Below are 17606 nucleotides of genomic sequence, written 5' to 3'. Positions count from 1 at the left end.
TCAGTTGCTTTGTCTCCTGATTAAGTGTACAATTGTGATCACTGGCCATTTAACTGCGGCTATGAACTGCTCTCTGAACTTAGACTGTGTTACTCCATATATAAATGTGTTCGTGCACAGACACAGGTTCTGTAACATGTATCCAAGCTCCAGTAAGATAAATTCAGAATCCGTGTAATTATTGGGATCTGTCCCTCCGACGTTATACGTGAAGAAATTGACAACTGTCGCCAACCACAAAATGATAAAGCTGCCGGATATGGTGAAGAGGAGGATCGCAGAGCGCCGCCTGCTGTCCATTGCCGAGTCACTGCAGTTCTCCCCCTTCCTCTGACCCCTCAGTCCTTTACGAACCCGACTGGCCGCTAAAATGTGCCGGACCGTCAGGGCGTTGAGGATCAGAATCAGTGCGAATGGAATCAGTGGGGTTAAACTCTTATCGAATTGGTCAAAGCTCACCCACTGGTGTTCAGTGTAATAATCTGTGTTGAACTTACAAATCCATAATACACCATCGATTATTTCCCTTGGGTTATAAATGAAATAGAAAGGGATATTTTTTAAACACATAATAGTGCAGGTGTTCACCAGAACCAAGGCCGCGGTCCTTCCCGTGCAATAGCTGGCTTTTAACTTCTGACAACAAATGGCGACAAACCGATCGAAGGTAAAGGTGACCGTGAGCCAGACGGAACAGTCTCTGGAAGCACATTGCAGTACAAAGATAATGCTACACAAGGGGTACGTCTCCAGGAAGGATCCGGAGGAATAGTACTCGATCCGTGCAAAGAATGCAGTGACGACAGCCGTCAGATCCGCCGCTGCCATGGCAACCAGGTAGCGTGTGGTGCAGGTGGAGAGGCCGCACTTCCCCCGGGACAGGATTGCAATCGCCACTGTGTTCACTGGGTGTCAGAGAAGAGAAAACAGAGATGGCTTTCCAACGTTGCCTTAACCTGCTGCGATATTGATGAGTTTTGTTCCATTTATTTATATTCGTGTAAATGCTTGCAGGAAAACGTATCATGTATAGCTGATCATAGATCTATCTTGAACTTTTGAACATAAAGATGTATCACTTAGGAATTGAAATGACTAAAGTTATAAAACAACTTAGATGCTGAAATCCTAGGGCCAGAAACGGAAGTTCCTCATGTACTCGGCTCTCAGGTCTCACGTGACGGAAGAAAAGTCCTTTAATTCGAAGCAGCTCGTCAGAACGGGGTTGGAGCTATTGGCAGCTCGATGCTGCAGTGTGAGTGTGGAAGGGGGTGCCTCTCTCCGAGTGGAACCGGGTTGGTCTGAGGGACAGGCTGTAGACAATGTTACCGGTCAATGGATGAATGGAATGGACAAACGGATGGATACACGATTAACAACATACAGAGCAGAAGACATCCCCTGGGCTCTCCTTCACTCTCAGATGTAACCGGCAATGATGAAATTAAATGAAAGGGGCCGAGGGAACATCAGAGACGGGAAACCTGGTCAGAAAGGACCATCAAGGTACCGAACGTTGTCTCCTTCCCAGTTCTGAAAAAGGCTGTTCGACATGAAACGCTCTTTCTTTACTTACTCTTCCCATGGATGCGGACAAACCTGCTGATTTTTCATTTTTCCCATTGTCCCGACGACAACCAGCTTTATAACATTATCCTATCTGGAATTCCGCTTTGAAACTAATCATCTCTGATGAAGTAGCGAATGGGGAAGAGTAGGATCACAGTTCGCCGCCGACTTTCCATTTCCGGGTCTCTGCAGTTCACCCCTGATCTCTGACCCTTCGGTCCCTTACGGAATCAACTAGTCGTTTCCTTATCGCTCCCATAAAGCCATAAAACCATGAGAGATGGGAGCAGATTTAGGCCATTTGACGCATCGAGTGTGCTCCCTATTACATGGTGGCTGATTAATTATCCCTCTCAACCCCATTCTCCTGCCTTATCCCCGTAACCTTAGACACCCTGAGTAATGAAGGACATAATCAATCTCCACTTTAAATATACCCAATGAGTTAGCTTCCACAACCGTCTGAGATAATTGAATTCCACAGTCACAACCCTTTGGCTAACGAAATTGCTCCCCAGGTATGTTCTGAAGGGACTTCCTTCTATTCTGTGCCCACTTGTCCGAGATTTCCTCACTATAGGAAACATCCTCTCTATGTTCAAATGGGATTAGCGATTATTGTTCGTTTGTCTCCCTATTTCACCAATCAACCTGTCAGGAAATTGACTATTTCTTGTTGCTTGACCCGCCCTTAGAGATTATACGGACCGAGATTTTATCTCTTGCTCACTCCTCACACCTATAACACGTCAATATAATTTGTTTTTGCAGTATAAGGATTGCACACTGGTGCATAATTGGTTAACTGCTTGTCATTCTGAATTCTGGGACCTTGCCAAGTGGAAGTCAAAAGAAAACGCGCGGGCAAATTAAAAACTTTAGATGCTGGAAGACTGAAAATCAAAAAGAAAACGCTGGAGATGTTCAATGGGGCAGGTATCATCTCTGAGTTTCAGGAAATAATCTTCCCTCAGATTAATGATATCTGTCCATCGGCTAAGTAGAGGGAACGACCTGGATTTCTGTTATTTTGTTTTCTCTGCGCTATTTCCAGCTTCCAGTCTGGTCAATAAATCTGAGAGTCCTGGTGCTAGGGAACGCACTGAAATGCGGGTAGTGAAGGGAGACTTAACTTTATATGAATGTGAAGGAAACTAAACTCTCCCCAGGCACATGGCTCCCTTCAACGAGGTGATAAACTAGTATGAAAAGGACTTAAGCAGTCAGCATACATTGCAATAGATGAAGTTATTTTGGATCAAAGCAACCTTTTTTGTCTATCAACAATGTAACTAGCATTACTCTTGATAGCCACTATATAGTGTAGTGCACCGTATGAACGATTTGAACAGTTATTTCAAATTCTCAAAATGTTCTACAAGGTACTGAGCGACACTCACAAAAATTCCAGTAGATCACAGCCAGTGAGGCAGCGTCTGCTTAACCAAAAAAGATTCATCGTTTCGGGATGAGACTCTAACATCAAACTGAGGAAGTCGAATTTATGTTAGCACGCATTTCCTTAACATAGCGATCAATATACCTCTCCATCAAATTATTTATAACATTTGTTCTGAGTATTGAATACCGAGATTAGTTTCTCACCATCCTTGTAGTCGCCTGACGGTAAAATCGGAACTATTCAGAGTTTAAGAACGTGCCTCTTGCTTCCTGCACAAGAAAACAAACCCCTGGTCGCTTTAAATAAACCGTCAGCTCCTCCTGTCTTTTAACTCCTGAGCCTTGTGCAGACATTGAGAATTCGCTGAATTCCAGGCACGGAAGGTCGCCGGTGCTATTAGTGGAGTCCAGAAAGGGTGAACAAACTGTTGAGCTCCGGGTAGCATTACAAGGCGCTGTAGTAGCTGATTGGGTTTCAGAAATTCATTTGGAAATGTCCTGCAGTGTATTTCCCATCACAAAGAACATCCATTCGCATCTTGGAATATTCTAGAGAATATAAACCTTCCTAAACCCAGTACTTTGTTGAATAATCCCTCACAGCTAGTACAGCCAATATTACTGTTGGATACGTCTCTATTAGCTTTGCACAACGCGATGGAGATTGTTTCACCCACTCCTCCTTGCAAACTTCTCAAGCTGTGCCAGGTTATCGGTGGTGCACAGCAATCCCGAGACCGTGACAGAGATGTTCAATCGGGTTAAGGGTACGGCTGTGATTGGGCCCCTCAACTATATCAATTTTCAGCATTTGAAGCCACTCCGCTGTTGCTCTGGCGACGTATTTGGATGTTGTCCGATTGAATCACGAACTTCCTACCCAGTTTAAGCTTTCTGGCAGAGGCCAGCAGATTTTTATCGATGATCTCTCTGTAATTACCAACATTCATCTTCTCATCAATGCAGATCCTTTCATTGCGCTGTTGTTTAATATCACGCAGTACGGCATTTCACCCGACGCGAAACTTACAGCCGGTACAAGTTTTTATTTACATTCTTTTCTATGCCATTTGCAGGAAATTTCAGTAAAACAGCTTTCGACTTTTACCAAGTAGAATGTCATTATCATCAGTGACAGCGCTGAGCACGGCGTTCTTGACTTTAGGTAAAACATGACACACCACTTAATATTTCTTACTGGGCACAGCGATAACCAGGATGACCAGATAGTAGGTATCTCTGAAGCGGTATAAGGTTTCCAACATTTTCTGAGTGAATTGATCAGAGGATTTCAGCAGCTGTCAGTCTGTCACAATGGGGGCGTTGGGAACTGACCCAAATGCAAGACACAGACACTGAAGTACTAGGAACAGGACGTGGATGCAGGACCTGGGCTAGGACGTGGACAAGAAACAGGGAAATCGGACAAGGAACTATGAACTAGGATCCTGGCTTGGGCTCTAAGCCAGAGAATGGGCAAGGACCCAGAACCTGGGTCTTGCCTCGGGCTTGGGCCTCAGAACCAGGCAAGGACATGGCATGACTACAGGACAGGATGTGGCTGGGGTCTAGAGGCTTGTAGACAGGTTGGGGTCTTGAGTCTTGAGGCTGGGGTCTTGGTCTTGAGCTTGGGGACAGGCTGGGGTCATGGTTTTGAGGTTGGAGACAGGCTGGCGTCTTGGTCTTGAGCTTGGAGAAGGCTGGGATCTTAATCCTGAGCTTGGAGACAGTCTTAGTAGTCATAGTCATAGTCATAGTCATAGTCATACTTTATTGATCCGAGGGAAAATTGGTTTTCGTTACAGTTGTACCATAAATAATTAAATAGTAATAAAACCATAAATAGTTAAATAGTAATATGTAAATTATGCCGGGAATAAGTCCAGGACCAGCCTATTGGCTCAGGGTCTCTGACCCTCCAAGAGAGGAGTTGTAAAGTTTGATGGCCACAGGCAGGAATGACTTCCTATGACGCTCTGTGTTGCATCTCTGTGGAATGAGTCTCTGGCTGAATGTAATCCTGTACCCCACTAGTACATTATGTAATAAATGGGAGACATTGTCCAAGATGGCATGCAACTTAGACAGCATCCTCTTTTCAGACACCACCGTCAGAGAGTCCAGCTCCACCCCCACAATATCATTGGCCTTACGAATGAGTTTGTTGATTCTGTTGCTGTCTGCTACCTTCAGCCTGCTGCCTCAGCACACAACAGCAAACATGATCGCACTGGCCACCACAGACCCGTAGAACATCCTCAGCATCGTCCGGCAGATGTTAAAGGACTTCAGTCTCCTCAGGAAATAGAGACGGCTCTGTAGACAAACTCAGTGTTCTTTGATCAGTCCAGTTTATTGTCAATTCGTATCCCCAGGTATATGTAATCCTCCACCATGTCCACACTGACCTCCTGGATGGAAAAAGTGGTCGCCGGTACCTTAACTCTCCTCAGGTCTACCACCAGCTCCGTAGTCTTGGTCTTGAGCTTGGAGACAGGCTGGTGTCTTGAGATTGAGCTTGGAGGGAGGCTGGGGCCTTGAGACTTGAGCTTGAGACAAGGTGGGGTCTTGAGGCTTGGAATGCGGAGGCTGATAACTCGAAGGCTGGAGTTCGGAGACAGACTGGGAACTGTTCATCAACATGGAGCTGGGACTTATCCTTCGAAAAGCCGGGACTCATCTTTAACACGACAATAACATGAGACTGGATAGTACATAGTCATAGAGCCAGGACTTATCCTTAGACAAGCCGGGACTCAACTTTATCTCCCCACCAAGGTGGGACAGGTCCATCCGTCGGGTAACGGCAGAACGGCCGGACTTACCTAACAGAGGCAAAGACAAGACAAGACAGGTTCCCAGCAGGGCAACGGCAGAACAGTTTGACTTACTCCACAGAGGCGAGGACAGGACAAGACAGATCCCCCCGCAAGACAACGGCAGAACGGCCTGACTTTCCCTACGGAGGCGAGGACAAGAAGAGACAAACATCGAAGAACGACAGACAGTTCCAACTCTGCTTCGGGGTTGCTCCGAGTCGCAGTAACGGCCAGCGATCTCGGCTGGCTACGGAAACAGTCGGATCCCTACGTAGCTCAGAGTGTCTGACGGCCACTCAGCTGGCCCGGGAGACAATCGAATCCATACCACAAAGACATCTCTGACTACCGACAGCAAGGCTCCATGAAGCGATGGTTCTCCAAGGCGGCCTAAAGTTGGCAAGTGGCCACACTAGCCTTACACTGCCAGGTTGCTCCCAGGCAATCTTGACAAGACAAACAAGCAGCCCACAGTTGTTCCCAAGGCTACTTATATTCAAAGCCCCAAGATGGAAGTCAGGTGCCTACGATTAACTCAACCAAGCAAGGGACAGCTGGAAGACCCGGAGTCCTGAGTCCAAGGACTGGACTGTGAACCGGAATGCGAACTTCCCGCACCGGACCATGACACTCTCCTTGGAAACAGGACATAGGGTCGGGACTCATTACGCAGAATGCAGACTACGACGAGACGGTTCTCAACACAAGGTAGCGACAGACGGCCGGACCTACCTAGCGAAGGCGAGGACACAGAGACAGTTCAAAACAACGATAGACAGTTCATTATCTTGCTCCGGCGATTGAACTTGACAGCGGTGCAGGCGAAGCAAGACTTCAGGCGAGGCAAAGCGAGGCAAGGTTTCAGGCGAGGCGAGGCTTCAGACGAGGTAACAGAAGGATGGAGAAGGGAAGGGATTCAGACAGGCGGTTTAGACAGGAACAATCCAGCAGGCCGAGGCTGAATCCTGATGCTATTTATGAAGCCAGCCCATCTGTCTGATGTTAGTTGAAAAGCCTGCTTCTGATTTATTGTGTAACTTGTGATATAGAAATCCAGAGTGCCTAACACTATTCTACTTTTTGAAGAGTATTGATGATACGAACGTCTCTGCCCGGACAACATCAATCTTTTTCTCCATATTCGCACATTGTTCTAGGATGCACTCAGCTGGCCCCCGGACGTCTTCAGACCATTAATTACGGCACCTACAGATCCGGGTCCAGTCCCGAACTCGGAGAAGCCCGCTTCCCGGCTGCGACCTTTCTAACTGTTTCTGGTCCCCCGTGATCCTCTTTCCCCTAGTCTCTCCGGTTCACCCGTTACCTGTTGGATCGTTGGAGCCTCCATCTTGCTCCCGCCCTACTTACATGAACATCCAAACCTTACCTGGCTTCTGATACCACCAACTCTCTTCCAGAGCTCTAATCCCTGCCGTGTCTTCACAATACCTTTCGACCACTCCCTCTCTGAGGCGAAATATTCTGCTCTCAGCGTTTTGTTCATCTTCGCTCGCACCTCAGTGAGTTCAGCGCCCGCTGCGAAGCCGAGCTCTTCATCAATCGTCTCCGTCTCCGAGCCCACTTCTTGGGCAAGAATTCCTCGCCCAGCACCTGTCAGTCCCGTTTCCCGACACCAAACCTGCTCCTCTGCTTGGTCATCCCGCTCTGTTTCTGTGTCTACTCTGGATCTTTTCGGACCACGCATCAACGATATCGACTTCAGCACTCGTCTCTCCTCTTTGAACCTTACCCACTCTGTACGCACTGCCGTCCACTATCTCCACACTAATCCCAACCTCCCTATAGACGCGCAGGTAAAGGGTGTTCTGTGGTAGTCTCTACCTCCCTCAGGCCAGGCGGATACTTTGAGACATCTGCTCTTACTTACCACTTGCAAAAGGTTCAACTCAGGACCATCAGAACATTGTCTCCCGTTCCATCACCAACGTCATTAATTCTCGAGATCTCCCATCCAATGACACCAAACTCCGTTCCTTTACCCCGCTCTGTTCTTTTCGTCCTCCGACCCAACATCCACAAACCTCACCATCGGGATAGGTCCATTGATCCTGCCTTCCGCTGCTACAGTGAACTCGCCTCCATTTTATCCCCCTTTATTCAGTATCTTCCCACGTCCGTCCACATCACTTCACATGGTCCCGATCTCCTCAACAACGTTCAATTCCCTGGTCCTGGTGGCTTCACTTTCACTTTGGATATCCAGTCCCAATGCACTCTCACCCCATCATGAAGCTCTTAAAGCTCCATGCTTCTTTCTCGACGACAAACACGACCACTTTCCCTCCACCACCACCCTCCTCCGTTTGCTGGACCTGATTCTGAAATTCAACAATTTCTCTTTTGGCTTCTCCGACTTTCTCCAAACTCAAGGTGGGCACACGCGTGGGCCTCAGCTATGTTTGCCTCTACGTTGCATATCTAGAGCACTCCATGTCCTAAGCTTTCCCTGGTAATGTTTCCAACTCTGTCTACCCTCATTAGGGACCAAATTGATGGTGCTTCGGTCAACCATGTTGAACTTGTCAATTTCATCAACATTGCCCCCAGCTTCCACCCTGCCCTCCAGTTCACTCGGCCTAGTTCTGACACTGCTCCACCCTTTCTCATTCTCTCTGTCTCCATCTCAAGAGACAAACTGTCTACCGAAATATTTTATAAAACCACGGATTTCCGTGTATAATTTGACTATAGCGCTCCCCACCCTGTCTCCTTTATAGCGCCATTCCTTTTCTCAGTTCCATTTTCTCCGCCGCAACTGTTCCCAGAAAGAGGCTTTCCCTTCCTGGACATCAGAGATGTTTCTGTCTACACGAATAGGATTTCCCCTCCTCCACCATAGATGCCGCCCTCGCTCGCTTCTTCTCCATTTTCCGGACATCGTTTCACACTTCATCTTCCCGCTGCCCTAACAGGGATAGGGATCCTCTCGTCCTCACTTACCACCCCCTGAGCCCGCAGATCAGGCAGAGCAACATCCATCATCTTCACCGGGACCCGACCACCAAGCAAATCCTTATGGACCCCTCTCCACTTTCCGCAGGAATCACTCCCGCCGTGGTTGCCTTGTCCATTCGTCACTCCCCATTATCCCCCAGCCCAGCCCTTATCCCCACATGAAGATAAATTGTTATAACTGCACATTCACTCCATCCCTTATTCAAGGCCCCAAAAAGTCCTTCGCACCGAGGCAACTCTTCACTGGCGAATCTGCTCGGTTTGCCCGCTCTATCCGGAGCTCCTGATCCGGCCTCCACTATATGAGTGAAACCCGACGTAAATTGGGGGATCGCTTTGTCGAGAATCTCCACTCCATCGCCGAAAAGGGAATTTCCCATTGGCCAAACATTGTGATTGAAATGACCATATCTAGTAAATCTGTTGTTCTTGCTTGTGTATCCAGAATCATTAGATCCCGACGGTGATTATGGATTGTCCGGACTATAATGACGATGAACATTATTATTATTATTATGATCATCATCATCGTTATAATCATCAGTACTAGTAGTAGTAGTAGTAATAGTAATAGTAGTATTGTGTTTTTTTAAATCTTTTTGTTGTCTTTTTTGCATCGGATCTGGAATGACAATTATTTTGTTCTCCTTGCACTTGCCTACCGGAAATCGCATTATTCGGGCTTGAAACCTGAATCGTGTATCTTGGCGAGAGATTTCTCCAAAGAACAAACAACAAAGTTGTCGATTTAACATTTTGGCCTCTTCTAGATTTATATTCTGACTGACTATTGCTTTTATTTTCAGCGAGTGGTCACAATATCTGGATTCCAGTATCACATCATAGTCTGGAGCCATTCGGAATAAACCCTGGCTGCCGTCAGTTGCTTTGTTTCCTGATTAAGTGTACAATTGTGATCACTGGCCATTTATCTGCGGCTATGAACTGCTCTCTGAACTTAGACTGTGTTACTCCATATATAAACGTGTTCGTGCACAGACACAGGTTCTGTAACATGTATCCAAGTGCTTGTAAGTTAAATTCAGAATCGGTGTAGTTATTGGGATCTGTCCCTCCGACGTTATACTTGAAGAAATTGACAACTGTCGCCAACCACAAAATGATAAAGCTGCCGGATATGGTGAAGAGGAGGATCGCAGAGCGCCGCCTGCTGTCCATTGCCGGGTCACTGCAGTTCTCCCCCTTTCTCTGACCCCTCATTCCCTTACGAACCCGACTGGCAGCTAAAATGTGCCGGACCGTCAGGGCGTTGAGGATCAGAATCAGTGCGAATGGAATCAGAGGGGTTAAACTCTTGTCGAATCGGTCAAAGCTCACCCACTGGTGTTCAGTGAAATAAGCTGGAATGACCTTGCAAAACCACAATACACCATCGAGTATCTCTCTGGGCTTATAAACGAAATAGAAGGGGATATTTTTAAAACACATAATAGTGCAGGTGATCGCCAGAACTAAAGACACGGTCTTTCCTATGCAATAGCTGGCTTTGAACTTCTGACAACAAATGGCGACAAACCGATCGAAGGTAAAGGTGACCGTGAGCCAGACGGAACAGTCTCTGGAAGCACATTGCAGTACAAAGATAATGCTACACAAGGGGTACGTCGCCAGGAAGGATCCGGAGGAATAGTACTCGATCCGTGCAAAGAATGCAGTGACGACAGCCGTCAGATCCGCCGCTGCCATGGCAACCAGGTAGCGTGTGGTGCAGGTGGAGAGGCCACATTTCCCCCGGGACAGGATTGAAATCGCCACTGTGTTCACTGGGTGTCAGAGAAGAGAAAACAGGAATAGAATTAAACTTTGTCTTATTCTGCTATGAATTATATTGCATTTCTTAATATTCCTGTAAATGCCAGCAAGAAAACTAACCTCAAGTTGGTAGATGGTGATAAATAGATATCTGATCAGAATTTACTTTGAGCTTTGAATATTAGGATACAAAATTTTCTGATTGAAATGACTAAATTTATAACACAATGCAGAGGCTAAAATTCTGGGCCCAGAAACGAAAGTTCTTCAGGTACTCGGCTCTCAGGTCTGATCTGTAGGAAGAGAAGTCCAGTTTATAGCAGCTCGTTAGAACTGGTTTGGAGTTGTAGGCGGTACCTCATGCTGCAGTGCGAGCGTGTAAGGGGGCGCCTCTCTCCGAGTGGTAGCGGGGTATTCGGAGGGATAAATTCTCGGCAATGTTACCAGTCAATGGATGAATGGATCCACGCAAGCAGGGAAAATGGATGGGTATAGGATTAAGTACATACAGAGCAAAAGACATTCCCCGGGATGACCTTCACTATCAGTGCAAACGGCAATGATCAAATTGATTTAAACGGCAATTGATCAAATTGATTGAACATCAGAGAAGGGCAACTGAATCAGAAAGGGGCATCAAGAGACCTAACATTGTCTCCTTCCCAGTTCTGAGAAAGGTTCTTCGGCCTGAAACGTTCTTTATATTCTTGTTTTTCCTATGGATGCGGACAAACCTGCTGATCATCTCCCGGATTTTCCATTTTTCCCATTGTCCCGACGACAACGAGCTTGAAAACATTATCCTATCTACAATTCCGCTCTGAAACTAATCATCTCTGATGAAGTAGCGAATGGTGCAGAGTAGGATCACAGTCCGCCGTCGGCTTTCCATTTCCGGGTCTCCGCAGTTCTTCCCTGATCTCTGAAACTTCGGACCCTTACGGAATCAACTGGCCGTTTCCTTATCGCTCCCATAAAGGCCATGAGACATGGGAGCAGATTTAGACCCTTCGACACATCCAGTGTGCTCCGTCATTCCATCGTAGCAGGTTGATTATCATTCTCAACCCATTCTCCTGCCTTATCCCCATAAACTGTGACACCTAAACTAATTAAGGACATATCAACCTCTCCTTTAAATATCCCAATGCATTAGCTTTCATAAACGGCTGAGGCAAAGGGATTCCACATACTCACCACGTTTTATTTTAACTCGTTGGTCCTCAACTCGGCTCTGAAGACACGTCCTCCTATCCTGTTATCATCGATTCCCTCACTGTAGGAAACAGATTCTCCATGAGGCCTCTATTGAGGCCTGTCAGTGTTCGAATTAGATTAGTTTCAAACTGTGTATTTTGTATCTCTGGGGATTACAGTCGTTTGTTTCTCCAATTCACCAATTAACATGTCAGCAGAGGAAGATCTGTGGAGGGGCAGGTAGTGTTGAGGAAACAGGTAGGATGCAGAAGGACAATATTTTAGGGGAATGGGCAAGGAAGTGGCAAATCAAATACAAATTTGGAAAATGTATGGTCATGCACTTTGGTAGTAGAAATAAATATCTGGACTATTTTCTAAACGGGGAGAAAATCCAGGAATCTGAGATGCATATGGACTTGGGATTCCTTGTGCAGAACACTATGAAGAGTACAGGAATACAAGAACAAGGATGCGATGTTGAGGCTTTATAAAGTGAGGCCTCACTTTCAGTACTGTGGACAGTTTTGGGCCCCACATCTGAGGAAAGATGTGCTGGCATTGGAGAGGGTCCAAAGGAGGGTCACTAGGATGATTCTGGGAAAGACCAGTGATCGTACGAGGAACGTTTGATAGCTCTGGGTCTGTACTCGTCGGAATTCAGAAGGATGATATTCGAACACTGAAACCGTTCGAACATTGAAAGGTCCAGACACAGTAGATGTGGAAAGGATGTTTCCCATGGTGGGAGAGGTCTAGGACAAGAGGGCACAGTGTCAGGACACTGGGGCGCCCTTTCAAATCAGAGATACAGAGAAAGTTATGTAGCCAAAGGGTGGTGAATTTGTGGAATTTCTTGCCACATGCAGCTGTGGAGGGCAGGTCGTTGGGTGTATTTAAGACGGAGATTGATAATTTCCCGATTGGACATGGCATCTAAGGTTCCGGGGAGAAGGCCCAGAAATCGGGTTGAGGAGGAGGGAAAAAAGAATCTGCCTTGATTGAATGGCGGAGCAGACTCGATGGGCCAGATGGCCTAATTCTGCTCCAATGTCTTAAGGTCTTATGAAATATTCCTTGGTGCTGGACCTACCCTGATAGATACTACGAGTTTAAAGTCTATCTCTTGCTCACCCTTTACCCCTATGCCCGCCAATGTACGTTTGTTTCCCCAATATAAGGATTGTCGGCTGGTGCACAACTAGTTCCCTGCTTGTCAGATGCAGTTTATTTGCAGAAACGTCATAAATCAAAAGGTAAACATTCCTGAGCAATAACTCTTTTGAAATTTAGCGAGAGGAAGGAGGAGTCGATAAACACATCAACAATCAGCAAATAATCAATGAAGCAAACAAATTATTAAGCAAGGTATTCTGTGCATATTTGCAGTATGCAAGTGCCTTTCAGACAAAATTTAAATATGTTGATTGTAAATGTGCTTGAAATGTCTGCTCCTTCACTCCAAATGTTAGTGGATTGCCACTGTACAGGAAGTTTTGCCTTGATTAACATATTTCGGACAGTAAAGGTCAAGATGCTATTTCTTGTCACCTCACTAATGAACACCGGGAATCTCGTATATCGCGGAAAACGAAACGAACGTATCTGCAGAAAAGAAAACAAACAAAAAATGCGAAGACTGACATGCCAAGAATTTTGTTTTCATGTGCCATCATGTTACAATAGCAATCTGTCAGTTGTCCCGAAGTGACCTGTGCGTTCAACGAACGTTCAAAGTTGCGATTAACCAGCGACTAATAAAATGTACAAGACAGTACATGACATATCGATAGTATAATGGTTACATCCCAATAGTATTTATGTTGCCTTCTAAAAGTATTAGTCCCCAACTCTATCTTCACAGAAATGAGCATTACTACCAGGGACTTTTATCAGATTAACTGAGACTTTTCATTTGTGAATCACGTGTTCTTTATTTTTCACAGCAGAGCGCAAACAAACAGACAAAGTTGTAAAGCATGAAAAAAATAAAAACACTGTAATGTCAGCATTTCAAAAGTATCCATGCACCTTATATGAATCATCGCTCACAGCTAGTGCAACCAATATTATTTTTTGGGTAGGTCTCTGTTAGCTTTGTGCATCGTGATGAAGCAAGTTTTGCCCATTTCTCCTTGCAAAACTCTCAAGCTGTGCCAGGTAAGTCGGGGAGCGTTAGTGGACTGGACCCCTGAGGTCGTGACACAGACGTACAACGGTAAAGAAGAGGACTGCGATTCCGCCCCTCAAGGATAACAATTTTCAGCCATTGAAGCCACTCCACCGTTGCTCTGGCAACGTGTTTTGGGATGTTGTCCTGCTGAAAGACCAACTTCCTACCCAGTTTAAGCTTTCTGGCAGAGACCAACAGGTTTTTACCTATGATCTCTCAGTACTCACCAGCATTCATCTTCCCATCAATTCGGACACATTTCCAGTCTCTGCTGCTGAAAAGCATCCTCACAGCACGACGCTACCTCCATCACACTTTACGGTAGGGTTTGCGTTGCCTGGTCAAAGCGCAGTATTAGATTTACGGCACACATGCTGCTTACTTGTTGAGGCCAAAGATTTCAATTTCAGTCTGATTTGAGCACGAGGCTGTCTTCCACACCCATGTAAGCAAAGTCTTTACGGGCAAAATACGTTTTTAGCGATGCGTGTTGCGTCCCCGTCATGCTATGTGGATCCTTTTCAGCAACAGAGACGGGAAATCTGGTCAGGATTGATGGGAAGGTGAGTGAGCTAAATGTAGAGAGATCCTGGATGAAAACTTTCACAACAATAGAGCACCTTCCAATGAAGAGCATTGACGTGTTTGAGTCATCCCCTCAGAGTCCTGACCATAACCCGATCCAAAATCTCTGATAGGACCTCCAGATGGCTGTCCACTGCGCCTGCGCATCTGGCCTGGCACAGCTTGAGCAATTTTGCAAGGAAGATCAGGAAATCTTTTTCACCGCAGTGCACAAAACCTAATCGAGACTTCTCTAAAAAGACTACTGCTGTAATTGCTGCAAGAGGTGGTTCAACTAAGTACTGAGCAATGGGACATGAATAACTTCAGTTTCCGATTTATTTTAGATTTTCATGCTTCACAATATTCCATGTTTTTCGCTCTCTACCGTGAAAACGGGAGTATACGATTCACAAGTAAACATTCCCAGTTAAATTGATCACAATCGCCGGTTGTAATACTCAATAATGTGAACAAAGTGTTGAGCGCTGGGTACTTTTACAAGGCACTGTAGTAGCTGATTCGGGTTCAGAATTTCATTTGGAAATGTACATCCATTCTCAGCTTGGAATATTCTGGAGAATATAAACATTCCTAAGCTCAGTACTCAGTTGAATAATCCATCACAACTAGGGCAGCCGATATTACTTTTGGATAAGTCTCTATTAGCTTTCTACAACGTGATGCAGCAAGTTTTACCCACTCCTCCTTACAAACTTCTCAAGCTGTGCCAGGTTAGCGGTGGTGCACAGGAATCCTGAGGTTGTGACAGAGATGCCCAATCGGGTTAAGGTTAGGGCTGCGATTGGGCCCCTCAAGGATATCAATTTTCAATATTTGAAGACAATCCCCGTTTGCTCTAGCAACGTGTCTTGGGATGTTGTCCTGCTGAAACACGAGCTTCCTACCCAGTTTACCCTTTCTGGCGGAGGCCAGGAGGTTTTTATCAATGATCTCCCTGTACTTACTAGCATTCATCTTCCCACCAATGCTAATCTTTTCAGTGCGGTATTGTTTAATATCACGCAGTACGGCATTTCACGCGACGCAAATCATACAGCCGGTACATGTTTTTCGTTCTCTTTCTCTTTTATGCCATCCGCATCTACAGAAAATTTCAGTAAAACAGCTTTCCACTTCTATCAAGTAGCATTTCAGTATCATCGCTGACAGCACTGAGCACGGCGCTCTTGACTTTAGGTAAAAGATGGCACACCACTTAATATTTCTTACCGGGCACAGTGATAGCCAGAATGACCAGATAGTAGGTATCCTTGATGCGGTAAAAAGTTTCCAACATTTCCTGAGTGAGTTGATCAAAAGATTTCAGCAGCCGACTATCAGTCCCAATGAAAATCAGTGGAAGAAGTCTCCCTTAACATTAAATTTATATATTTGCCAATCTCCACGGGACACCGACGCTTCAGATCGTTCATGAACATAAATAACAGATTTAAGAAGATGGAATATATTGACTGTGTCAGCGGGTGAAATATCAGCTGTCATATAAATAGTTTATAATATTTAATTGGTGATCCCTAGAGTACTGACAAAACAGATTAAACTCTTTGGTGTCGAAATGAAACTTTCTCTCCGCTGTGAGGTAACTGTCCAAAGGGAGGTGGGAATACCCATCCTTTTCCCTGTGAAATGTTTGTCTCCTTGCACAGAGGGTAGTGGATTTTCTCTTTACTTGGGGCAGACCTGGTAGAATGAAGTGAACTCTTGTACTGCAGATTGGAGTTCATTCACTGGCATAAACTCGACAGCTCCCCGATATCGGAAAAGGATAAAGCCCGATAATCTCACATTCGAACTGATCTCCTGTTATAAATGACATCTTCCCTGGTGTAAAGGTGGACTGGTAAATGGAAACGCTCCTCAAACAACGCAGGGTTTAAATACAGCTGACACTGTGTTGCTGTTCCACGCCAAACTCGTGGGGCTGAGAATGACATGAGGCCGCCCAATAACAGAGCGCTTAACACCGATCTTTTCTGCAAACTAACAACATACCTCACATATTCACTGTTTCACATAATAAAACAAAAATCACTTGGATTCGATGGAGACGTGAACATTTGGAACAAAGAACATCAAACACTACAACGCAGTACACACTCTTCGGCCCCCGATGTTGTGCGATCTTTCAAACTACTCTACGATCAATCTAACCCTCCTTTCCAACATAACGCTGCATTTTTCAATTGTCCATGAACCTATTTTAGAGACTCTGTGATGTATCAGCCTCCACCACCACTGCTGGCAGGATTTTCCACGCACCCGTCATTCTCTGTGTAATAAAACTCATCTCTGTCTTCCCCTCAATAATTTCCTCCAATCCCCTTCAATGATGGACATTCATATTGGTCATCCACCGCCCCACCCCCACAGGTAAACGTCTCTGGCTATCTACTCCATCCGTGCCTTTTGTCAAATTGTACACCTGTAAAACTTCACCTCTCATCCTCGTTCGCTCCAACGAGAGAAGCCACAGCTCGCTCAGCCTTTCCTCACACAACGTGCTCGGTCATTAAAGCATCCTGGTAAATCTCCTCCGCGTCCTGCCTATAACGAGACGACCAGAACGGGATGTAATATTCTCAGTGTGGCCCAGCCAGGTTTTTATTGGGCTGCAACGTTACCTCGCCACTCTTGAACTCAATCTTTTATAAACTGAAACAAATTAAAGTGATTGGAGTTAACATAACACCCTGAGAACAATACTTCACACAGCACCAGTGAATACTCTGTGAGAGTTGTTGTTGGAGTCTCCCAGTTACAGAGCTTTCATCTTCTCACTCAGAGTCCGTGTCGGTGTAATTACCCAAAACCAAGCGGGAGCTGTCATTGGAATTGAACCGGCCGCACGATTTAACTTGCACTGATAAGTACGTTTGAAAATGTTGGACAGAATGAGTTGGAGTTACTCGCACAAAATGCAGGTGGAACTCAGCAGGTCAGTCAGCATCTATGGAGAGGAACAAGGAGCCGACGTTTCGGGCCGAGACCCTTCATCAGGAATGCCGTCAGATTCCACCATTGCTGTCTGACCTGCTGAGTTCCTCCAGCATTTTGTGTGTGTTACTCTGGATTACCAACAAGTGCAGAATCTTGTGGGTTGACGGCGGAAC

The 17606-nt window shown here is 45.8% G+C and overlaps 2 protein-coding genes across 2 annotated transcripts; both read right to left on the bottom strand.

Moving 5' to 3' along the window:
- Positions 1 to 7494, bottom strand: LOC134339926 (probable G-protein coupled receptor 139). Its single transcript, XM_063036714.1, has 3 exons — positions 7177 to 7494; positions 4169 to 4238; positions 1 to 905 (listed from the first exon to the last, which is right to left on the bottom strand). The coding sequence occupies exons 1-3, from the start codon at positions 7492 to 7494 to the stop codon at positions 1 to 3; spliced, it is 1293 nt and encodes a 430-aa protein (XP_062892784.1).
- Positions 7495 to 9644: 2150 nt separating this feature from the next.
- LOC134339925 (probable G-protein coupled receptor 139) lies at positions 9645 to 15772 on the bottom strand. Its single transcript, XM_063036712.1, has 2 exons — positions 15706 to 15772; positions 9645 to 10549 (listed from the first exon to the last, which is right to left on the bottom strand). Exons 1-2 carry the CDS (start codon positions 15770 to 15772, stop codon positions 9645 to 9647), a joined length of 972 nt encoding a protein of 323 aa, XP_062892782.1.
- Between the last annotated feature and the right edge of the window lie 1834 nt (positions 15773 to 17606).

Source organism: Mobula hypostoma, chromosome 31, assembly GCF_963921235.1.
Source record: "Mobula hypostoma chromosome 31, sMobHyp1.1, whole genome shotgun sequence".
Taxonomy (NCBI): Eukaryota; Metazoa; Chordata; class Chondrichthyes; order Myliobatiformes; family Myliobatidae; genus Mobula; species Mobula hypostoma.
The sequence above is the reverse complement of the archived record's forward strand: the minus strand, read 5'-3'. Positions and strand labels throughout refer to the sequence as shown.